Raw genomic sequence first — 24,366 nt, 5'->3', positions numbered from 1 at the left:
CATATGCAATCCATTAAGCCTAGCCTATATATAGACTTCACCCATGCATCTGAGATGCAGTGAGGTTTGACACATTCATGTTCTTTTAAGATTTAGTCACTTCAGGTGCTTAAAGTTAGCCCTAGCGCCCATCCTACCAGGTCAGTAGAAAAACAAACAGCAAATAAGGCCAGTCTTCCCTGTCCATCCCTTCCCAAGTGTACCCCTCTTCTCCCCTTCCACTCGGCATGTTAACAAGCTCTCCCCTTTTTTGACTGCTATTTTCACCTGGTTTAGCACACCTCCTTTATTCAGTATTGCAAGTTAGAGCTCAGTGGCTTTGTCTTAACTAGGGAAAAGGTTATTTAGGGAGGCAATATGGGTTAGTGGATAAAGCACTGAACTTGGACTTGAGACCTAGGGTCTATTCCTGTCACCACCACCAGGTGACCTTGGACAAGCCATGCCCTCTCCCTGTGCCTCAGTTTCCTCACCTGTAAAAAGGGGATACTGGTGGCTGATGATAACTTCATGACCCTTTTAAAAATGCTTGGAGAGCTATAGATGAAAAGTGCTACATAAGAGCTTGGTATTATTATGTGCTGGGCTTAGTCACCATAAGCTGGCTAAATCTGGCCTAAACTGGATCACTTTTCCTTGTCTAGACAAAGCCTAAGTAGGTTTAAGGGCATTTATTTGTTAAATCCAAAAAGATCTGGGATAGTCTGTTGCTGTCATGACCCTAGTATGTAAGGCCCTGATCCTCAAAGGCATTTCAGTACCTGCCTCCCACTGAAATCATGAAAGTGACTCTCCCAGGCTGTCTAGGGCAAAGCAGAAAATGTAACTCAGATCTCCAGGATCCTCATTTAGTGCTTTAACCACAAGACCCTCCTTCTCTGCTAACTTTTGGGGGAAGAAAGGGGGAGAGGAGGAAAAACCCCTCCACACATCTTTTCCCAATAAAAGATTATTTTTAAAAATTGGTTTTGTTCCCTCTGCTGCCTTCTCCCCCCGTTTGCCAGACAGTGACAAACCATAGTGTTCTCACCAATACAAGGAGCCATAAATCACTGTGGGGGAGGGGGGAAAAATCGAGTCCATTTTTTGAAGCTAGATGGCACCGTCCCTGGCATGAATGTATCTGGGAACCAACCTTCCCCAGTAAAACTGCAGCCATTTCCCCTCTCCAATGGAGTTACTTGCTTTCAATTCTGGACTCTCCTTCCACCACAAGCCTCTCTGGCAAATCACTTTGTCCTTGGGACATGGCAGCAAAGGACCAGGGTCTTCGCTGGTGGGGGAGTGGAGGGGGCAGATGATCAAAGATTAGCCTCGCAAAAAGCTACATTATAAACAATTTGGTCCCTGTCCTCCTCCAGTAAAGAACTTATACGAGCCATTTTAGTTCCCGCCTCAGACCTCTCTGCAGGACAGCAGGGCTTTCTTTTTTTTCAGAAATGCATCCAGCACAGTTGATCATAGGAGGGGGAAGAGTCCCCTGCTTAGCCAGCTGCTCAGCACCTCATCATCAGATGCATGTCACTGGGTGCTTGATCCAGGATTCACACGGGGCTGAAAGCCGCTGAACAAAACTGTTTGCAGGGCCTATGACAGAAGCCACGCGTTCAATCTGTTGCTATTACATCAAACCAGGGGTGCCTCTGTGCTCACGCCTGGGGGCCAGACTGGCCTGGATTCGGCCCCCAAAGCAGGGGTGAATATTTCAAGATTCGTCAGGTCATTTAAAGCCACCTAAGGAAGGGCCAGATTTGCCAGGGAGTTTAGCAGCTCTTGCGAGCCAAGTCCTCAATCCTACAGAAACATCCAGGCTAAACTTGATCAATTGAAGCAGGAATTAATCCAGGCAAGTCCTACAGTGCTGTGCATAAAGTCAGACGAGACAATCATACCACTCCCTTCTGCCTTTAAAAAAAAAAATCTATGAATATCCCCATTGGCTTCAATAGGTCTACTCGTCTGCTTAAAGCTAAAAACACAACACACGCAGGGACCAGGCCTTGTTTAGGTGCCTAGATGGGAGCTGGGTTCTTTGGAAAATCTGATCCTCCGAGGCTAATTTTCAGAGGCTCTTATTTATATTCCTGTACTTGACTGGGAGCTCCAGTCCTGAGCCAGGATGCCAGTGTGCAAGGTGCTGTGCAAAACCAGACCAAAAAGATGGGCATTGTTCATCAGAGCTCATTGGAATGTTGATTTTTTTTTTAAAAAACCTGATATCTTTCTTTGATGTTTCAATGTGAGGAGAACAGGATATTTTATCTCCCCAGAACAAATGTTTTGTTTCTGTTTGCCGAGCCCTCCTTCATCAGATCTGGTACTCAGCACTTCTGGAAATCAAGCCGTGATCCTGCAAACGTTTACACACACGCTGAATTTTACTGCAACGAGTCCTCCAAGATGACTCATGGGAGTAAAGGTAAGTACATGCAGGATCAGAGCCTATATTAGTGTTAACAACAAGGAGTCCTTGTGGCACCTTAGAGACTAACAAATTTATTTGGGCATAAGCTTTCGTGGGCTAAAACCCACTTCAAGTTGAAGCTCTCCCTGATTTGAACGTGGCTGGCCTGTGTTCTAGAACCAGATTTTGAAGAACGCTAAGCACCAATCAATGGGGCCAGGGTTTCAAAATTGCTCAGCTCAGGTAAATAAAAGGCTAGATTTTCCAGGAGAGCAGCGCACATTGGGGAGCTCAGTTCTTGGGAAAAACCAGTCACCAGGCCCCGATCCTTGAGGGTAGCGGTATGCTGAGAAGTCCTGGTGACTGCATGAATTCCAAATCTCTTTGGAGGTTGGGTATGAACACACCCTTCAATGAATATAACTGTCCGGATGAGTTCATCAGAGGACAGTAGGTTCGTCTACACTGCAAAGAAAAGCTCACCAGCAAATTTCAGAGTTCGGGGGCAGATCTACTCTTAAAATGGTGCATCAACACCCATGTAGCTTTCCCCCTGTAGCACTTAAGTGAAGATGCTTCTATGCCGACAGGAGAAAGCTCTCCCGTCGGTGTAGTTAATCATAGGACTGGAAGGGACCTAGAGAGGTCATCTAGTCCAGTCCCCTGCACTCAAGGCAGGACTAAGTATTATCTAGACAATCTCTGACAGGTGTTTGTCTAACCTGCTCTTAAAAATCTCCAATGATGGAGATTCCACAACCTCCCTAGGCAATTTATTCCAGTGCTTCACCACCCTGACAGGTAGGAAGTTTTTCCTAATGCCCAACCTAAACCTCCCTTGCTGTAATTTAGGCCCATTGCTTCTTGTCCTATCTTCAGTGGTTAAGAACAATTTTTCTCCCTCTTCCTTGTAACAACCTTGTATGTACTGGATAACTGTTACCATGTCCCCTCTCCATCTTCTCTTCTCCAGACTAAACAAACCCAATTTTTTCAATCTTCCCTCATGGGTCAGGTTTTCTAGACCTTTCATCATTTTTATTGCTCTTCTCTGGACTCTCAATTTGTCCACATCCTTCCTGAAATGTGGCGCCCAGAACTGGACACAATACTCCAGGTGAGGCCTCATCAGCGCGGAGTCGAGCGGAAGAATGACTTATCGGGTCTTGCTAATACATCCCAGAATGATGTTCGCTGTTGCAACCGCCTTACACTGCTGACTCATAGTTAGCTTGTGGATTTAGTTAATCCACCTCCCTGTTGACACAGCGTTGTCTCGAAGGCGGGGGGTTAAGGTCAGAATAACTATGTCACTCCCGGGTGTGGACTTTTCACACCCCTGAGCGATGTAGTTATACCAGGGTCTGTAGCGCAGCCCTGACCTGGGTCAGTTGACTTGGGTTCATGGAGCAAAAACTGCAGCGTAGCTGTTCGTGGTCAGGCAGGAGCCCGGGCTCTGAAAGCCGCCAAGAGGAAAGGGTCTGGGAGGCAGGGCTCCAGCCCAAGGAGGAACAGCTCCGCTGCTCTTTTTAGCCCTGCAGCCCATGCCCAAGTAATTTGGCCCTGAGCTGTGAGACTCCATGTTGCATGTTTGCACTGTAGACGTGACCCTGGGAAAAGCTAGTATGAGAACTTTGGGTCTGTTGGCTAAAGAAACTTGAGGCTGTGAGCCAAGAAGCCACTCCTTTTGTTCCTGGTTCCTCCTGCATTCAGAGAAGCAGGACTTTACTCATTCCTTGTAGGCAAAAGAGAGATTTTCTTTGATGCTATCAGACTCCATCAATTTCTATTTCCAGCTGGAACATCCCCACCAGAGCCTTCAAATCAAACTAGCAGCTCCGGTCAAAAAGGGGCAACAGTATTTAGGTGCCTAACTCTCATTGAAACCAATGGGAGTTGGGATCCTAAATACCTTTGACCTCCGACCTGGGCCAGAGCCCCTGGCAAATCTGATTCCACATCAGGAGCTTCTTTATTGGAAGCCACCATCAGCAGTGTTGGTGGGTCTTGGAAATCAGGAGCAGGATTTCAGATTCAGTGTGTCTGTGTGTGTTTCCGCCGTGAAAGCCCTGATGTAATCAGAGTTTTGCAGTCACTGAAAGGACTTTAAATTGATGAGTAGTGTTGGCCAACCACCTAAAGAATGCTCATTAGTGTTAAATTCCCTGTAATAGTCCTTCTAGATTTCACTTAATGTCAGAGGCAGGCTAAGCCATTCAATAGCATCCAGTGTCCAACAGGAGAACTGGGTGGGGAGAGAAAAGAAGGTCCATACAGAGAATATACCATCAACTTGAGGGAACTTTCAGCAACCAAGTCACCTACATTGCTATTAGAATCCAGTCCCTCCCCTGTGTAAATGAGCATTAGCTGGGGAAAAAGCTTTAGTCAAAAAGCAAATCCCTCCGTTGGGTAATGAGGACTGATTTTTGGAATGGGTTATCCTTGACGAGAACGCTTAGGAATGAAGTGCTGGGTGGCCCAGAAATCAACACCGTTAAAATCTCAGCCTGTCTCAGGTTGTTAGCACCTATTAACACAGCCAGGGAGAGGAGATTATATCTTTTCTTTAGAGCAGATCTCTATTAGGTGCATTGCCAGCTCCCTAAACACTCCCAGGGAGGCATCTAAGCATATTTGAAAATCCTTGTAGAGACCAAAGGTATTTAGGTGTCTAACTACCGTTCTGGATCTGGGCCTATGACCCTATATCCACAGGTGCTAGTGTAATGCACACACCTCCTGGGTGTGGTGTTCTGTCCCACCTAGTGGCACCAAGACATGAGAAAGAGATGAAGGGAGCTGTAGCTCACAAAAGCTCATGCTCAAATAAATTGGTTAGTCGCTAAGGTGCCGCAGATACTCCTTTTCTTTTTGAAAATACAGACTAACACGGCTGTTACTCTGAAAGCAGATATTAATGAGTTTGTTCTACAGCCTTGGCTAACAACCAGTTGGCTTTTAGCTCATGCATTAAGCTGCGGAGGCCCCAGGTTCGCTCCTGCCTGCCGACAACGGGGGTCTGTTGGTGTTACACTAGAGCTATAGGTTCTAGGGGTGCTGTCACACCCCTGGCTTGAAGTGGTTTCCATCATATACAAGGTTCACAGTTTGGTTCAATGGCTCTCAGCACCCCCACTATAAAAATTATTCCAGCACCCCTGCCTATATCCATCTGTAGGCACCTAAATACGTGATAAACTTGGCCCTAAGGCACCATTTTTTGTTATGTGATGTACAATGAGATGAAGCCAGGTTTTGTGGGAGATAACCGAGGCTGCAATCAGGGGATGTCTGGAAAAGATACCCCAATAGAATATTTAACAGTGGGCTCTTCAGTCTAGCAGAGAAAGGTCTAACACAATCCAAGGGCTAGAAGTTGAAACTAGACACATTCAGACCGGAAATAAGGCATACATTTTTAACAGTGAGAGTAATTAACCACTGGGACAATTTCTCAAGTGTCGTGGTGTATTCTCCATCACTGACAATTTCTAAATCAAAATTGGATATTTTTTCCTAGACGATCCACTCTGGGAATTGTTTTGGGGTTTTTTTTGGGGGGCGGGGGAAGAGTTCTCTATACAGGGGGTCAGACAATGATCACAGTCATCCCTTCTGGCTTAGAATCTATGAATAAAGGAAAGAGATTTTTTTAAAAATAGTATTTTAAAGGCAGAGATGAATCGGTGAGCAGACTTTATGTTGTTATCAGTGAGGGTTTCAGAGGGAACAAAGTTTCTTCTGTAGCCACTGGTCTGGGAATGTAACAGATCCGAGTTAGAAACTAGACTTGCTGATTACCAGATCAACCTGCAGCCCAGCTCTGGGAGGAATATGGAAATTTTCCCTGCCCCACAGTATTATTATTTAAAAGTTCTGGACATGAAATTAACAATGCTAGATCTTAACATGTCAAAACATATTAAAAATAAAAATTGTCAATAATTAATAACAACACATGCTTCAAAAATACTTAACAAGGGGAGAGCCAAAAATCTTCACCCTCTGAAAAGTTTGGATTGAAACTGCTGGATAAGTGAAGGTTTGGCTTAGAGAAGTGGCAAGATGGTGGGTTAGTGGATTCAGGGAAGGTTGTTGGTTAGAAGCCCACGAAGGGGAGAAGCTAGCAGAAAAGGGGAGTTGTAAAGAAGGGAGGCCACGCAGACTCGCTTACCTGACAAACCCAGAGCTTGCAAGAATCAGAGCTGCGGCGTGAAGGAACCTGGACAGAGCTGGATCCACCCCCTCAGCTAGCTTGTCCGGTCAGGGAGGAGACGCTTTGCGCAGACGGGAGGCACACACGTGTTAATTAGAGACTACACAGCTGGGTAAATCACGAGCAGCCCCACGAAAGCGAGTGGGGATGGATTCACGCTGGATTTTCACTGGTGCAAATGGGAGCAGAATTCCAGACCCAAAAGTTTGAAACAAGTCACCCTCAGCAATAAGTCGTGGTTAATGTCATCACAATGGCGTTTAGAGCATTTCCCCGGGCAGGTCTATACATGTCCCAGCTCACAGCCTGGTTCTGCGATTTATTCCCCGCATAATGCACGGAACACAGTGTCGGGAAATATTTTATTGGGGGGGGGCAATCTATTCTTTTCTCCTCTTCCCGTTTTCCCGTCTCGCCCTGTTCCCTTAAACCCCACCCACAAAGGGAAAACCCGAAAGTGAATCGATTTGGTCAAGGAGTCGATGCTTTGGTGTGTTAGCCCTCTTCCCCAGCAACAGAGCCAGGCAAGGTTTAGAGTGGGGTCTTGGCTTCCCCCCCCTTCCCTTCTCCCACCTATTTTTCTTTCAGACAACTCATGGATTGCCTCCCACGTGAGCTGCTTGTTAATTTCAGGTACACATTTAAATCCGCCCCCCCGTATAGACACAATACCTGAGTGCGGGGTTAGCTGCTGTCGAGTGGAAACTGTCTAGAGGGGTGGAACCGCTTCAAGACACAAACCACCAACCGCTCTTGGCGGCAGAAACAGCCTTCTGGGGAGCTGACAGGTAGATAGGTGTCTAGACACTGGAGACAAGCTCGGAGAAAGCCCGGGCTTCTTCAAGGGACCCCACTTGTTAGGGGGCCCAGAGGGGAGCGAGGAGCAATGGTCTCAAGTTGCAGTGGGGGAGGTTTAGGTTGGATATTAGGGAAAACTTTTCACCAGGAGGGTCCTGAAGCGCTGGAATGGGTTACTTAGGGAGGTGGTGGAATCTCCTTCCTTAGAGGTTTTTAAGGTCAGGCTTGACACAGCCCTGGCTGGGATGATTTAGTTGGGGATCGGTCCTGCTTTGAGCAGGGGGTTGGACTAGATGACCTCCTGGGGTCCCTTCCCACCCTGATCTTCTCTGATTCGAGCAATTCCCGGTGTAGGGAGAACTTGATTTCTTTTTCTTTCTGGCCTGGCAGCTGCTGAAACTCAGAACTTTAGGGGCGGATGGGAAGTTGGTTTATCTATTCGCTTCGGCAATGTCTGTGTTAGGCAGGTCTGGGTTCTGTCCCAACCACGGAGCCTTTGGAGGGAGGGAGGGAGGGGGGGGGAAAGCAAAATAAACATTTTTTGTTAATTTAAAAAGCAAAACCGGTGTCCCAGTTTCGAGAGAACCCAGGGCAGAAACAAGAGGCAAATTACCCGGGCACCCCACTGTCTTCAGGTGGGATTTCATTATTCCCACACGGGGGCATTTTTGTTTTGTTTTTTTTAATGAAGCCAAAATTGAGGCTGTTTTCTTCAAAGCTCCAGTTTTCTCCCGGCTGCGGTAACGTCTGGCCGTGGGATCATAGCCGGGGGCGCTGGAAAGCCCTCCGGAGACTCCTGGCTCCGTCTGCCCTGGAAGGGAACCCGTCAGCTGGCAAGACCGCCCCGCGGCTCTGCATTTCAGGTGAGCTCCGGAGGCTGGGTCCTTCTGGAAAGCCATCCAAACGGCTGCACCAACAACCCCTCCACCCCGGCTTTATCATTACTTAACGCTAGTAATTCCCACGCCGCCTGGCAGGAGAGGCGAGCAAAGCTGGGAAGGAAAAGCCAGCCCCAGCCCGCTCTGTGAAGGGCTTGAGTTTTTCGCTCCCTTTCCTCGCTGGGCTGGGTTTTTTCTCCCCGCCTGGCACCAGCTGGGGTGTGTATGGGGCGGAATCGCCTGGCTGGGTGAAGCGTGTGTGTATATTCCGCGCCACTCCTAAAATCCCCCTTCGCAACGTCAGCTGGCTTCGGTTCAGGGTCCTGACAGCTCTGTGATGCTAATTAAGTCTTCGTTCAAAGACACACTTCACTAGCCCCAAACCAAACCCACCTTCCAGGTTCACTTGCTCTCCTCTTTGACGTCTTTTTTTGTTTAAAGCTGGTTCTTTCCTCCCCACAGTATTGCAACTTATTTCTGGAGAGAAAATCTGGTTTTACAGGGACAGGGGGAAGAAAAAGCAATCAGCTGCCTTTAGCTGAAGGTAACGCAACCAGGGAGTGATCACAGTAGAACGGAGCAGATTCTGATCTGTTTCTACCTGTGTCAGCTCAAACGAAGTCACTCTGGACTGACACCAAGATAAGGCAGGAAGCTTCTCTTGATGGATGGCTCAACCTAGAACGTTAACCCAGTGTGGATCTATGTCTCCTTCTACTGGCTGGACCAGGTAGGGGGTCCATGAGTCTGATACTGACTCCAGGCTAATGGATTTGTTTGTTTAGCTCAAAGAGTAGCAGTTGATGGTTTTAAATCCAGAGATTTAGGGGCCGATCCCCACTAATGACCTAGCCAGGTGATTTGCTTCATTTGTGTCTATTATCTACCAACAGGTGGAGGAGTTATTAGGAGAGGCAACAAGCTGGAGAAACTGATCCACAGACAAGCACAGGTGTTCCTTCCTCTGGTGTAGTGCACAGCCTCCCGCGGGAAGATAACTTTTCCAAACCCTCTTTGCATTGCTAACTTTAAAAGCAGGCTCCTCCCTTCCCCCAACCAGACCCCACCAGAGTAGGGCTGGGAGGGGGAACCCCCAGGGGCTGGGATTTTTTTTTAAAATGAAAGACGCAGAGCCATCTAGCTGGATCTTAATATTTTATTAACCATTTCATAATCAAAAAAACCATTCAAGAGAAAGAGGGGTCCCTTGCAATCTCCTGAAGCCCCGACCACTGAGTTGTTAGGGCTGATGCTATGGTACAAGAACAAGTCGCGTCTCTGCATGACAACTGGGTTTGGTTTATTATTATGGCAGCATCTCGAAGTCTCTGGGGTTTGTGCAAAGAACTCCCCCATAATGGCAGTCTGTTACAGGAGCAATTGCCCTTGTGCACTGGCAGAAATAACTTCCTCTGGTTTCCAGATAAACCGACTCATAGAAAACCATGCCATTCAGATGTACCCAGCACATCTTCCATTCTGAATGTTTGGCTAATTAAGAAGGGTCTAATTTTCCATGGCCCTGGCGATTTATACCATCATTCACACTAGTATAAAGCCAGTGTAAAACATGGCCATTCTGATCTGGTTTCCAACCATGTCACTAGGATCGCTTGTTTTGCACTGGTGTAAATGAGGGTGTAGCAGAGAACCAGGCTTGCAGGGTTAAAGGTTTAAAAGTGCCTCAGGGACTTAGCCCTCGTTCACACACACAGACACACAAGCAGCATCGGTTTAACTTTTATACTGCTCTAATGAAACCGATGCAATTTGGTGTGTGGACACTCTCATCACGTTTTAAGTATGCACAAGCTAAAGCAACATAAACCAGTTTGTTCCACAGACAAAGCAGCGCTAGTTTAAATCATACCTTTTGTCAAACTGGTACAACTTTCTGTGTAGATCAGCAATAAGGCACTTAAGGGCCAGATTCTCCAAAGGTGTTTAAATGCCTAACTCCCACTGATCTCAATGGGAGGTAGGTGCCTAAATACCTTTGACGGTCTGCACCTAAGTCCCACTGAATTCCAATGACATAGGCATTTTTGAAAATTTTACCTGTCGTCTAAACAGAGGTCAACAAAAACATTGCGGTTTGTCAGTTACAGGTCTCCCCATCGTGTTAAAAAACTGCCCTGTAAGAAACCCTTTGTGAGAACAAAGACAGGAGAGGAAAGAGCAACTTGACTGTTAAAAAAAGACCTGGAAAGAAAAAGAAATGTGGTTTTTTGCTTCTTGATTATGAGTTAAGAAGGCCTGAAAAGTTGTTTTTTTATATATTAAGGCCTCGGCTACGCACAGATTTTGCACCTGTATAACTAGATACACTGAAGGGTGTGATTTTGTTTAACCGTTAAAGTTACACCAATACAATCCCTAGCAGTTACACTGGTATACAAAAGTGCCTTGCACAAGTATAACTTATTCCCCAACCCATATGCGAATAGTTATCCCAATATACGCACCTTTATACCAGTATAAATGGATCCACCCATATAGTTAAACTGATACAACTTGGGCGTGTGTAGACAAGGCCTTAGAAATTCAGATCTTGTCTTTTCTGGGAGAGTCTATGGAAAACTTGAACTTGGAGGTTTACGGCAGACAGCAAGGAAGTGACACGTCATTTCATTCAGAAGGGAAGTCATGATGGTTTTCATTTCAACTGCTTAAAACGGTGGGGTTTTCGAAGTTTTGAGTGAAAAGGAGTTCACAAATAAAATCTCTTTGAAAGGCTTTGACACTCCTTCTGTTGGAGGGCTGAGAAAATTTTCAATCTGCAGCTTTGAGTCCTCCAGGGACTCCTCCACCAGAAACAGAGAACTACACAAAACTTGACATCCCTGAGGAAAGAGGCAAGCAGAGAAGACCCCCCCCTCCCCAGCTTTTCAAAGCCCAAACCTCCCAATTCTTCAGGTTCTTTTTATCGATCATAAAGAAGAAAAACCACAACAAGCCTATTTTCCCCTTTGCAGGCCACCTTTAACTTAAACAATTGGGCCCTGATCCTGCAACCACTTGGGTATGTGCTTCACTTTACTTCCACGAGTCATCAAGTGTCAGCTCACCGAGGAATAATTCAATTGAGGTCGGGGGGGTGGGGGGCGGTGGGAAATCTCCAGCCTGAACTGAAAACAAAGTCACCTAAGAAACAGGCTCCAGCTACAATCAGGCTGGGGACAAGGCAAACGGGAACAGCTGGGCTGATATGAGCGGCAGGCTTTCTAATCTGCAGCCAACAAAGTTCCTCATTTTTTTATGGTTTACAAAGGTGGCGGGGACAGCCCAGAGGAACCGGTGATAGATCATGACATGCAGTTTTCCTCCTACAACATTTGTGCATTGGGATCCCATTTGCTCCCATGGGCTAGAAGTTTCTTTGCAGAGAACCTATTTATTAGCCACCCAGTCGGCTCTGTTCTTGTAATGCTGGGATTTATTTTATAACACTGAGATGCAACAATGCAGACCAAACCCATCTTTCTCTTTGTGCCAGCAACGTGAAAAAGGCCTTGTCGCTTTTATTTGATCCTTCTTGGCAGCTGGAAGAAGCCACCAGCCTGGTGCCCATGTGTTTGATTGGCCTGGTCTGTACAGAACTTCATGTACAGGGAAATAAGAATGGAACCTGGAGTTGTTCGGACAACTTGATCCAATACACCGGAAAACACTGAAAGCCTGAACATCTTCCCATTCCTGCAGCCCCCCACCCCTCGAAACAAGCTGCAAGGTCCCCCCGCTGGTGTCAGGATAGAAAGCCCCCCATCAAGGCTGCCCAGGGAGCTTTGCTTTCTGAACGAACTCCTCCTTGTGGGTGCCGTCGCAGTAAGGAGGGGATTTGGTGTGTTTGCATCCACACAGCCAGGCGCTCTTGGCCTCATCCAGCCGGAACCTCAGGGGAGAGAGATCTGGGGTTGCAGTTTTATGGGATCCATCACAGAAAGGCTGTAGAGCAAAAGAAACAAAGCAGTGGTTTTACTTGGCACCACCATGCCAAGAGGGGTGTGCCAGGGCTACTGGGAAGGAGAGACTGTTTCACGGAGCTGGATTAGCTCCATCTAGCTCAGGTATTTATCTGGTCCCCCATCACCATTCTATCTGAGCACCTCATAATCTTTATTTATCTTTCAGCCCCTGGAGGGCAGAATACAGATGGGGAAACTGAGGCACAGATAGACTAAGTGACATGCTCAAGGCCACACAGGAAATCTGAGGCAGGGGAAAGAATTGAAGCCAGGTCTCCTGCATCTCAGATAAGTGCCCAAACCACTGGTTCATCCTTCCTCCTAGGAGGAGCTGGAATCATAGAATCATAGAATATCAGGGTTGGAAGGGACCCCAGAAGGTCATCTAGTCCAACCCCCTGCTCAAAGCAGGACCAATTCCCAGTTAAATCATCCCAGCCAGGGCTTTGTCAAGCCTGACCTTAAAAACCTCTAAGGAAGGAGATTCTACCACCTCCCTAGGTAACGCATTCCAGTGTTTCACCACCCTCTTAGTGAAAAAGTTTTTCCTAATATCCAATCTAAACCTCCCCCACTGCAACTTGAGACCATTACTCCTCGTTCTGTCATCTGCTACCATTGAGAACAGTCTAGAGCCATCCTCTTTGGAACCCCCTTTCAGGTAGTTGAAAGCAGCTATCAAATCCCCCCTCATTCTTCTCTTCTGCAGGCTAAACAATCCCAGCTCCCTCAGCCTCTCCTCATAACTCATGTGTTCCAGTCCCCTAATCATTTTTGTTGCCCTTCGCTGGACTCTCTCCAATTTATCCACATCCTTCTTGAAGTGTGGGGCCCAAAACTGGACACAGTACTCCAGATGAGGCCTCACCAATGTCGAATAGAGGGGAACGATAACGTCCCTCGATCTGCTCGCTATGCCCCTACTTATACATCCCAAAATGCCATTGGCCTTCTTGGCAACAAGGGCACACTGCTGACTCATATCCAGCTTCTCGTCCACTGTCACCCCTAGGTCCTTTTCTGCAGAACTGCTGCCTAGCCATTCGGTCCCTAGTCTGTAGCTGTGCATTGGGTTCTTCCGTCCTAAGTGCAGGACCCTGCACTTATCCTTATTGAACCTCATCAGATTCCTTTTGGCCCAATCCTCCAATTTGTCTAGGTCCTTCTGTATCCTATCCCTCCCCTCCAGCGTATCTACCACTCCTCCCAGTTTAGTATCATCCACAAATTTGCTGAGAGTGCAATCCACACCATCCTCCAGATCATTTATGAAGATATTGAATAAAACCGGCCCCAGGACCGACCCCTGGGGCACTCCACTTGATACCGGCTGCCAACTAGACATGGAGCCATTGATCACTACCCGTTGAGCCCGACAATTTAGCCAGCTTTCTACCCACCTTATAGTGCATTCATCCAGCCCATACTTCCTTAACTTGCTGACAAGAATACTATGGGAGACCGTGTCAAAAGCTTTGCTAAAGTCAAGAAACAATACATCCACTGCTTTCCCTTCATCCACAGAACCAGTAATCTCATCATAAAAGGCGATTAGATTAGTCAGGCATGACCTTCCCTTGGTGAATCCATGCTGGCTGTTCCTGATCACTTTCCTCTCATGCAAGTGCTTCAGGATTGATTCTTTGAGGACCTGCTCCATGATTTTTCCAGGGACTGAGGTGAGGCTGACTGGCCTGTAGTTCCCAGGATCTTCCTTCTTCCCTTTTTTAAAGATTGGCACTACATTAGCCTTTTTCCAGTCATCCGGGACTTCCCCGGTTCGCCACGAGTTTTCAAAGATAATGGCCAGTGGCTCTGCAATCACAGCCGCCAATTCCTTCAGCACTCTCGGATGCAACTCGTCCGGCCCCATGGACTTGTGCACGTCCAGCTTTTCTAAATAGTCCCTAACCGCCTCTATCTCCACAGAGGGCTGGCCATCTCTTCCGCATTTTGTGATGCCCAGCGCAGCAGTCTGGGAGCTGACCTTGTTAGTGAAAACAGAGGCAAAAAAAGCATTGAGTACATTAGCTTTTTCCACATCCTCTGTCACTAGGTTGCCTCCCTCATTCAGTAAGGGGCCCACACATTCCTTGGCTTTCTTCTTGTTGCCAACATACCTGAAGAAACCCTTCTTGTTACTCTTGACATCTCTGGCTAGCTGCAGCTCCAGGTGCGATTTGGCCCTCCTGATAACATTCCTACATGCCCGAGCAATATTTTTATACTCTTCCCTGGTCATATGTCCAACCTTCCACTTCTTGTAAGCTTCTTTTTTATGTTTAAGATCCGCTAGGATTTCACCATTAAGCCAAGTTGGTCGCCTGCCATATTTACTATTCTTTCGACTCATCGGAATGGTTTGTCCCTGTAACCTCAACAGGGATTCCTTGAAATACAGCCAGCTCTCCTGGACTCCTTTCCCCTTCAAGTTAGTCCCCCAGGGGATCCTGGCCATCCGTTCCCTGAGGGAGTCGAAGTCTGCTTTCCTGAAGTCCAGGGTCCGTATCCTGCTGCTTACCTTTGTTCCCTGCGTCAGGATCCTGAACTCAACCAACTCATGGTCACTGCCTCCCAGATTCCCATCCACTTTTGCTTCCCCCACTAATTCTACCCGGTTTGTGAGCAGCAGGTCAAGAAAAGCACCCCCCCTAGTTGGCTCCTCTAGCACTTGCGCCAGGAAATTGTCCCATTTCTCCCAGGAAATTGGACACCCAGTCTGCCCCATATTGGGTAAAGATCTGTTTGCATTTCCAAGCAAGAGGGGAATTAATACTAGCCTCCCCATTTTCTCCTCTGCTTTCCTTCCCCCACACCAGCAGAGATCATCAAAAGATAGCCGAGGAAAGGTCAGCTTTTTAGGCCCCCCACAGTATACAGAGAGCAGGATGATCGGTGACAAGGCAGCTCACAACACGTCATGACGTTAATTTCACCTGCTGGATTTTGCACTGGCTCCTAGCTTGTACCAGGGGTGATCATTAAACAGGACGCATTTCCCTCACAGCCTGACATAATGTTGCGAATGGGTCAAACCTCTTTTAACCCCTCTTGTCTCAGACAGACTGTCAGCTCTTTTGGGCAGGGACTGTCTTTATGTTCTGTTTGTACAGCGCCTAGCACCATGGTGTCCTGGTTTGTGACTGGGGCTTCTTGGTGCTACTGTAATACACCTGATCAATAAAGTATTTAGGCTCCATATGTGTTGCACATCATACTCCAGTTATCTGCCAAATCAGGCGTCCTGCTTCTGCATAATAATAAACCTGATTGACTCTTCCATTATTGCAGGATTTAAAGGAAACACTATAGCTGAAACCTCTTCAGTCCCCCTACAGAACAGGTATTTCTCCGAGTGGGAGATACCAGCTGACACAGGAGGACAGGGAGATCGATGTACCTATTAGGAAATGTAATGTCCAGAGGGAGAATGGGATAGTTGAGAGGAGACTTCCATTTTTGGTTGCTGTCTGCTTGTAAACAGCAACATGAGCATTCACAGGCAGAGGGGAACAGAAAAGAATAAACTTAAATGCAGTTATAACTCTCTAGATTTTAACTTACTGCACTTGATGAGAAGGGTTGCATGGTATCAACACACAATGAGCCTGACTGGGGCCATTAGGGGCTAGTATCACATAAAGAATGAGAACACTCCCAAGCAAAGTAATGCACCTTGGAAAAAAATAATCCCAACTACACACAAACACAATGATGGGATCTAAATTAGCTGTTTTACCACTCAAGAAAGAGATTTTGGAGTCATGGTGGATCGTTCCCTGAAAACATCCGCTCAGGGTGCGGCGGCTGTCAAAAAAGCGACCAGAATGTTAGGAACCATTAGGAAAGGGATAGATCAGAAAACAGAAAATATCATGATGTCACTATGTAAATCCACGGTATGCCCACATCTTGAATGCAGTGCACAGTTCTGGTCGTCTCAAAAAAATGAGAAATTGGAATTGGAGAAGGTGCAGAGGAGGGCAACAAAGATGATGAGGGGGATGGAACAGATGCCGTATGAGGAGAGATTTAAAAGACTGGGACCTTTCAGCTTAGAAAAGAGACGACTAAGGGGAGATATGCTAGAGGTCTCTAAAATCATGACTAGTGTGGAGAAAGCGAATAGGGAAGTATTGTTCAGCTCTCCAAATAACACAAGAACTAGGGGGGCATCCAATAAAATTAACAGGCAGCAGGTTAAAAAACAACAAAAGGAAGTACTTTTTTACACAACGCACAGTTAACCATGGAACTTGTTGCCATGGGATATTGTAAAGGCCAAAAGTATAACTGAGTTCAAAAAAGAATTAGATGAGTTCCTGGAGGATGGGTCCATCAGTGGCTATTAGCTAAGATGGTCAGGGATGCAGCCCCATGCTCTGGGTGTCCCTAAACCTCCAAACATCAGAAGCTGGGGCTGGATAACAGGGGATGGATCACTCGAAATTGCTCTATTCTGTTCACTCCCTCTGAACTGTCTGGTACCAACCACTGCCAGAGACAGGATACTGGCCTAGATGGACCATTGGTTTGACCCAATATGGCCAGCAGTGGGTGTTAAGCTGCCTCTCCCTAGCTGATTATCAAGTATTTCACTCATTGCCTTTCAGCGCAATGTCTGGGTGCACTTGGAATTTGGGACCCCAGCAATCTCCAAATCAGAGCAGCAAACAGACCCTGGTTTCCTACAGAGGCCTGGCTTTAAAAGGGCAGAGAAAGGAGATCTAGCCAGCTGCCTCAGTGCCTCGGCAATTCATAGCTCACAGCTGGGAGAACTCATGCTAAAATGGGGCTGCATTTGAGGCTTTGAAATATTTCCATTAAAAGTGCCTTGCAGAGGCATGGGCCCGCTCCTGAGAACACCTTGTCTTTAGCTACCACCAGCTTCAACCATGGGACAGTTACTTAAAGATAATTTAAAACATATATTTTAATATAATAATGTTAAGCTTCATGGCACAAGGCAATTAGAACGGAGAGGAGCTAGGGAGACAACTAGGTTACCCCAACCATGTCCACTAAGGGGAGGTATTTCTTGTTCCTTCCTCTGAAGCAGCTGGTCATAGAATATCAGGGTTGGAAGGGACCTCAGGAGGTCATCTAGTCCAACCCCCTGCCCAGAACAGGACCAATCCCCAACTAAATCATCCCAGCCAGGGCTTTGTCAAGCCTGACCTTAAAAACTTCTAAGGAAGGGGATTCCACCACCTCCCTAGGTAACGCATTCCAGTGTTTCACCACCCTCCTAGTGAAAAAGTTTTTCCTAATATCCAACCTAAATCTCCCCCACTGCAACTTGAGACCATTACTCCTTGTCCTGTCATCTGCTATCACTGAGAATAGTCTAGATCCATCCTCTTTGGAACCCCCTTTCAGGTAGTTGAAAGCAGCTATCAAATCCCCCCTCATTCTTCTCTTCTGCAGACTAAACAATCCCAGTTCCCTCAGCCTCTCCTCATAAGTCATGTGTTCCAGTCCCCTAATCATTTTTGTATCTTCCACTGGACTCTTTCCAATTTTTCCACATCCTTCTTATAGCGTGGGGCCCAAAACTGGACACAGTACTCCAGACGAGGCCTCACCAATGTCGAATAGAGGGGAACGATCACGTCCCTCAATCTGCTGGCAATGCCCCTACTTATACACCCCAAAATGCCATTGGCCTTCTTGGCAACAAGGGCACACTGTTGACTCATATCCAGCTTCTCGTCCACTGTAACCCCTAGGTCCTTCTCTGCAGAACTGCTGCCGAGCCATTCGGTCCCTAGTCTGTAGCGGTGCATTGGATTCTTCCGTCCTAAGTGCAGGACTCTGCACTTGTCCTTGTTGAACCTCATCAGATTTCTTTTGGCCCAATCCTCCAATCTGTCTAGGTCTCTCTGTATCCTATCCCTACCCTCCAGCGTATCTACCACTCCTCCCAGTTTAGCTGGTGTTGGAAGCAAGACCCTGGACTTTCCCATAGCCTTCAGAGTTTTGCAGGAATGCCAAAGGAGGTCATGTAGGCCAATGAAAAATGCTTCTGAGCTGGGTGAATTGCTAAGAAGCTCGGGGAGTGCGGACATGAAGGATAAACCACAACGATTTTGAAAGTTACCTGTTTCTTGCTGTGGCCACAGGCGCACCAAGCATAAAGCTTTCCTGCCTTCAAGTCCACTTGGTATGGGTGTTTGGCTGCAATTGCTGGCCGGGAAGGGGACGAAGAGGTACCTGAAGAACTCCTTACCTGTGGAGAGGGAGGTATGGTCAGGTACAGAGATCTGCTGTAAAGGATCTGTCCTATTAGATTCAACTCAGCCGGGAAATCTTGTTTTTATAAGAGCTCATTGTGCGTAATACCCGAGGACTGGGTCAAACTAAAAATCTAAGCAAGGAGCATAACAACAGGGGGTAGCTGGTCTACTGGATAGGGCACTGGACTGGGAATCAGGAGAGCTGAGTTCTACTTCTGGCTCTTCTGTGCTTGTTTCCCCTCCTACCCTTTGTCTTGTCGATTTAGACTAGAAGTTCTTTGGGGCAGGGAATGTCCGTACAGCACCTAGCACCCCGAGGCCCCAGTCGCAGCTGAGTTTACTGTAATATTACTGTCCGACTATGTTTCCACAGAGAGAGATTAACAGGGTTTTTCTGTTATCGGTGGGAGATGCCATAGCAAAATGTTTTCTTATGTCAAGACATCCTGCGGATTTAAAATATACATATTTTACTGCCAGTGACATTAGCAGTTTTATGATGCCTGAAGCCCTAACGGCTTCGGAAGGAAGTTTATTAGCCTGAGCTCCTGGAAAGTAATAAACTCCTTTTCCCACACTCCAGGCTGGAAAACACACTCCAGGCTGGATTAAGAGATCACATTTGCCTCAGCAGAGAAGCACTTTTTTGAGTCCTCTCAACTTATTATTGTCTCTTCTTTAAATTTTGATCTCTCACCAGCCAGAAAACAGACCAGTCCAGTGGGCTGGAGACTGGATTAAAGCTCAGGGGACCTGGGTTCTAGTCTCAGCTCTGCCTTTCTGTGCCTCTTTCCCTCCCATCCCTTCTGCGTCTAGTCTATTTCAATGCTCATTGAGGCTGGGACTCCCTCTCACCCTGTGTCTGGGCAGCGCCCAGCACAATGGGGCCTTGACCTTTGTGGGGGCCTCTATGCACAAAATACATTCACAAAAATAATCACTGAATTTATAAGCCCACCACCAGTCCCCATATAACCCCATTGCACAGCTTGATTTCCCCACTGCCTTGCTCTGCTCACGTGGTATACCCACTCGACATGGGTGCAAAGGACTACGCAAGCCAGGGTGACAGAGGGATCAGATCCTTGGTGTTGCTATGCATTCAAAAATCATCGGATTTAAAGAATAACCAAATAAATGAATTGGAAGGTTGAGGGTTGTCTGATTTTTTTGTAGAGATAGCTTTTTAAAATTATGTATTGTTGTTTTAAATATAAAGGAGTATAAACAACAAACACCAAAGCAGTCTATACCATACACACATATCACATATTTCAGAGTAACAGCCGCGTTAGTCTGTATTCGCAAAAAGAAAAGGAGGACTTGTGGCACCTTCGAGACGAACCAATTTATTTGAGCATGAGCTTTCGTGAGCTACAGCTCACTTCATCGGATGCATACTGTGGAAAGTGTAGAAGATATTTTTATATACACACAAAGCATGAAAAAATACCTCCTCCCACCCCACTCTCCTGCTGGTAATAGCTTATCTAAAGTGAGAGTGATCACTTTAGATAAGCTATTACCAGCAGGAGAGTGGGGTGGGAGGAGGTATTGTTTCATGGTCTCTGTGTGTATATAAAAAGATCTTCTACACTTTCCACTGAATGCATCCGATGCAGTGAGCTGTAGCTCACGAAAGCTCATGCTCAAATAAATTGGTTCGTCTCGAAGGTGCCACAAGTCCTCCTTTTCTTTTTACATATCACATACAATAAACACCAGACTTACCACATACATACGTGTTATATATCATAGACAGAGATTTTTCAACGTTTCAAATAACCTTAGCACCACAAATCCCACTGACAGTGAATCGGTCTTGTGCTCGTAAGTCATTACATAGGCATCAGTGTTTGCAAGATTGAGGCCTTTGGGGCTTATGAAAACCCCACCCCTAGAGAAAAGCTGATCTCCCTTCAGAGCAGTGTGACCTGGTGGATAGGAGATTGGGGTTGTACTCTTGGCTCTGCCACTGGCCTGCTATGTGACCTTGGGCAAGTCATTTCACTGCCCCATGCCTCAGTTTCCCCATCTGTAAAATAGGGATAAAGACACTGCCCTCCTTTGTCAAGTGCTTTGAGCAATACAGATACAAAGAGCTAGATATTATATCACAGTAAGTTTATCATCAGTTTCTATATGGGCCAATATTTTACTCCTTCGTTTGCTCTTGGAGAGTGCTCTTTTGGGGGGGAAGGGGGTATGTTTTTGTTTTAACAGGCAAGCAAAACACAGTTAATCCCCTCCCTCCATCACCATGGTAAAGAGAGCTCCAGCCTTTTCTCCCACCCTTTGTCTAGCTTTTTTCATGTAAGAGATGTCTATGCTTCAAGCTGGATTGGACGCATAAATCCCCAGCTCGAGGGGACGTCCCCGCACTAGCTGGGATGGAGCTAGTGCACGACAGAGTGTAGCTGCAATGGCGCGAGGGGTGGGAGAGGCCGCTAGCCGCACCAAGTAGGGACCGGTCCGATATGCTGTATAGCCCCTCCTGCAGCTCAGGCCTCTGGGGCTACGCTCTGTTTTTAGCCCACTAGCTGCTCCTCGGGAATCACACCTGCAGCTCCCTGAGCGTACGTCTACCCTCCGAGCGCTGCTGTTACTTGCTACAGCTATTTACTATCCCTGTAGTAAATCCATCCCCTGGGGCGGTGGAAGGAGGTGACTTCCCCGGGGCTTAGGTCGTCTTAACCACGCCGCTCGCTGTCCCAGGGAACGGGGCATTGTGGGACAGCGGCTGGAGGACGGCTGGGGTTGACACAGGTCATGCAGTGTTCACTCGGGGTCTCCCTCGCCCTCGGGAGGCTGACCGCGCCGTTCGGGGAGGTGGTGGTTTGTTTGTTTTTTAACTGCGTCGCCGTAACAGGGCCCGCGGGCTGGCCGGAAAGAAATGGGAGCGTAGGCGCCCGCACAGATAGGCCGAGGCCGGGGCGACTTACGTCACCCTCGCCTTGTCGCGTAGCCCAGGCCTCAGGGGTGTGAACAGTTCACACCCCTGAGCCACCCGGGAGTGGTGAACCGAAGTTAGGGGTGTGTTTGCACCCTGCACAGTACCATGGAGGGGTCTCGGGGGAGGGGGGGTCCCTGGGCGCTAGCCTAGTAAACCGCATTAATCAAATAATCCCCAGTGATAGGTGAAGGGCGGTCAAGGAGGGGTTGTTTTGCCAGGCTGATGCACACACACATTTCCATCTAGGCTAGAACCCAACCCTCTGGCCCATGGAGAGCCCCCTGGAAATACCCGAAAAGGAGGGGAGTGAGGGGGCTAATTGAGGGGGGGTTCCCCTCTTTCCCCGCCCCCCAAGATCCACCGGCAGCCCTGCCCTGGCCCCTGCCCCGTGCGCTTACCCAGCAGCCCGCCGCCCTCGCGCAGGCTCCGCTCACCAGTGTCACAAGAGCGGCCGGGCTCTGCAGCGCCGGCATGCTGGCTGAGCCGGGGGGGCGCAGCCGGCCGCCGGGTCACCTTCCCGGGCCCTGCCCCGCGGCCCGGCCCCGCCCCGCCCCGCCCCGCCGGAAGGCGCAGGCGGTGCCGGGCCGGTTTGCGGCCGCCGGGGCGCTGGGCGAGCTGCGGAAGGTTCCGCCCCCGCGCACGGCGGGTTCCCCAGCCCTGCAGTGCAATGCAGCCAGCCTGGTGCAAGGGCGCAGGCTTGGAAGCTCCCCCCCCTCGCTGCACCCCTTTTGCAGCGTGGACCCCCCCCGCCGCTGCACCCCTTTTGCAGTGTGGACCCCCCCCGCTGCACCCCTTTTGCAGTGTGGACCCCCCCGCCGCTGCAGCTGAGCCCACTGCCTCTGGGCTCCAGGCTGCGAACGGAGCGAGCCTCGCTGGGGGAAGCTTCCCTTCGGGTGCCTCTCGTGCTGCCTCCGGGAAAGGGCTGCCCACAACCCCAGCGAGGAGCTGCCAAGGCCCCAGGAGGGTTTCATCAAACGCCTCCCAGCAGCGGAGGCTTGGGCTGGGGGGGGGATTGCGCCTGGCTCAGGTCACCCTGGCGCAATTATCTGTCCAACCACCTCCTGGCCCGGTTAGTAGCCGCCGCCCCCCACCCCGAAACGTGTAGGTGGGTGCCTAAAAGGAAGGCTCCTCCCCCCATACATAGCCCCTCCCCGCATTTTCATTTTATGTAGGGGCTTAAATATAAAGTTAGGAGCTTGATGGTCAGAGGCCCAACTCTGAAAGCTGTCGGCTTCAGGTTGTGTGGAACTCCTTGCCAGAGGATGCTGTGAAGGCCAAGACCATAACAGGGTTCAAAAAAGAACTAGATAAGTTCATGGGGGATAGGTCCGTCAATGGCTATTGGCCAGCATGGGAAGGGATGGTGTCCCTAGCCACTGTTTGCCAGGAGCTGGGAATGGGTAACAGGGGATGGATCACTGGATGTTTCCCTGTTCTGTTCATTCCCTCTGGGGCACCTGGCATTGGCCACTGTTGGAAGACAGGAGACTGGACTCGATGGACCTTTGGTCTGACCCAGTATGGCTGCTCTCATGGGCTTCTGAGTCTTGGAGTATTGTCATAGCTTCTAAGGCCAGAAGGAACCATCTGGCTCAACTGGGCTGACCTCTTGTATAGCACAACCCATGGAAATGTCACCCACCTCCCCTCGATCCAGTGCAATAACTTGTCTGAGTAAAGGCTATCTTCCAGACCGGAGTCCAGTTTTGCTCTGAAGCCATCAAAAGATGGAGAACCGCCCACTTCCCTGCAGTTTGTTCCAATGTTTAATCATCTTCATGGTTAAAAAAATAAAGGATGCCTTATTTCTCATTTGAATTTGACCGGCTTTTGCTTCTGAACTGATTGACATGGCATTCGCACATTGGTCTGGTTAAAGCATAAGTGGACTCCCCTGTCTGTCTCCATCAGTTACCACTCTTCTTATAGTTAGATTGTGAGCGCTTTAGGCGGGGAACTTTTTGTCCTGTGTTTGTGACTAGCACAGGGAGGGCCTGGTCCGTGATAAGGGCTCCTTGGAGCTACGTAAATACAGATAAATAAATAATAGGATGGGGAGTCAGGACTCCTGGGTTCTTTTCCTAGCTCTGCTGCAGTCTTAGTGGGATGACCTTGAACACTGTGTTGTTGACTTCCATCGGTCTAACCAAGAGCTGAAAGTTAAGCAATGTGCTTAAGGACTTTGTTGGATCAGGGCTGGAACGTTCATCTTCGAATAGAGCCCTTCATCAGACTGATGTCTGATTACATCAGAGCCAGGAACGGAAAAGCCCTTTTTTTTTAAATTTTGGCAGTCATTTTGGGGTTTTTTTACTGCTATATCTGCTAAATACAATAGCCAAGTGAACTCCACGGCTGTTGTTACATGAAGGGATTCTGCTGACCTAATAAGCCATGAGAAAATTTCATTTTAATGTCCTCCAACTGTGCTTTCCATGAGCTCTGCCGATTTCCCCAACCGGAACATCCAAGCTGAAGAGTGAATTTAGCCTCTTTGCTACCCATGACTCACCCACTTCCCTTTAAATGAATAGTTGAAGTGTCAAAGGGTGTTCTGTTTGGGTTTTTTAACATTTACCCTGGGGAAAATGTAACTTTTTGACAGCTGTGATGATTTACCTTGTGCAGATGGCTAAGCACTGAAGGGGCCAGGGAGATTGCTGGCTTTAGTCTGTGCCATTTTCCAGAGGAATCAGATGACAAAACATGTCAGGGCATTGCTCTTCTGTTCACTCTGCTGTTATCCTCGTGCCTCTCTCAAGAGTGCTCGCCCCAAAGAGAGGGGTTAGAGATCTCATCTAACACTGGGGGGGAGGGGAGGGGAAGCAGGCCTGGGCCTTTAGTAGTTAGTACTCTTTTACCTGATTCAGGAAAAGCTCGCTCATCAGGACAGCATTAAGCATGTGTTTAAAT

General features: G+C 48.1%; 1 protein-coding gene across 2 annotated transcripts; it reads right to left on the bottom strand.

Annotated features, from left to right (window-relative positions):
• Nucleotides 1–9,441: 9,441 nt before the first annotated feature.
• Nucleotides 9,442–22,002, bottom strand: CISD3 (CDGSH iron sulfur domain 3). Of its 2 annotated transcripts, none has more exons than XM_084616064.1 (3): nt 21,852–22,002; nt 18,365–18,493; nt 9,442–12,244 (listed from the first exon to the last, which is right to left on the bottom strand). In XM_084616064.1, the coding sequence occupies exons 1-3, from the start codon at nt 21,924–21,926 to the stop codon at nt 12,065–12,067; spliced, it is 384 nt and encodes a 127-aa protein (XP_084472190.1). In that variant the 5' UTR covers nt 21,927–22,002; the 3' UTR covers nt 9,442–12,064. The 2 variants fall into 2 exon arrangements, with proteins under 2 accessions (XP_084472190.1, XP_084472191.1); XM_084616065.1 differs by having other exon boundaries at nt 21,888–22,002.
• Nucleotides 22,003–24,366: the final 2,364 nt, after the last annotated feature.

This window comes from Lepidochelys olivacea (genome assembly GCF_965140295.1).
Source record: "Lepidochelys olivacea isolate rLepOli2 genome assembly, chromosome: 27".
Taxonomy (NCBI): domain Eukaryota; kingdom Metazoa; phylum Chordata; order Testudines; family Cheloniidae; genus Lepidochelys; species Lepidochelys olivacea.
This window is presented reverse-complemented; position numbering and strand designations above follow the sequence as displayed.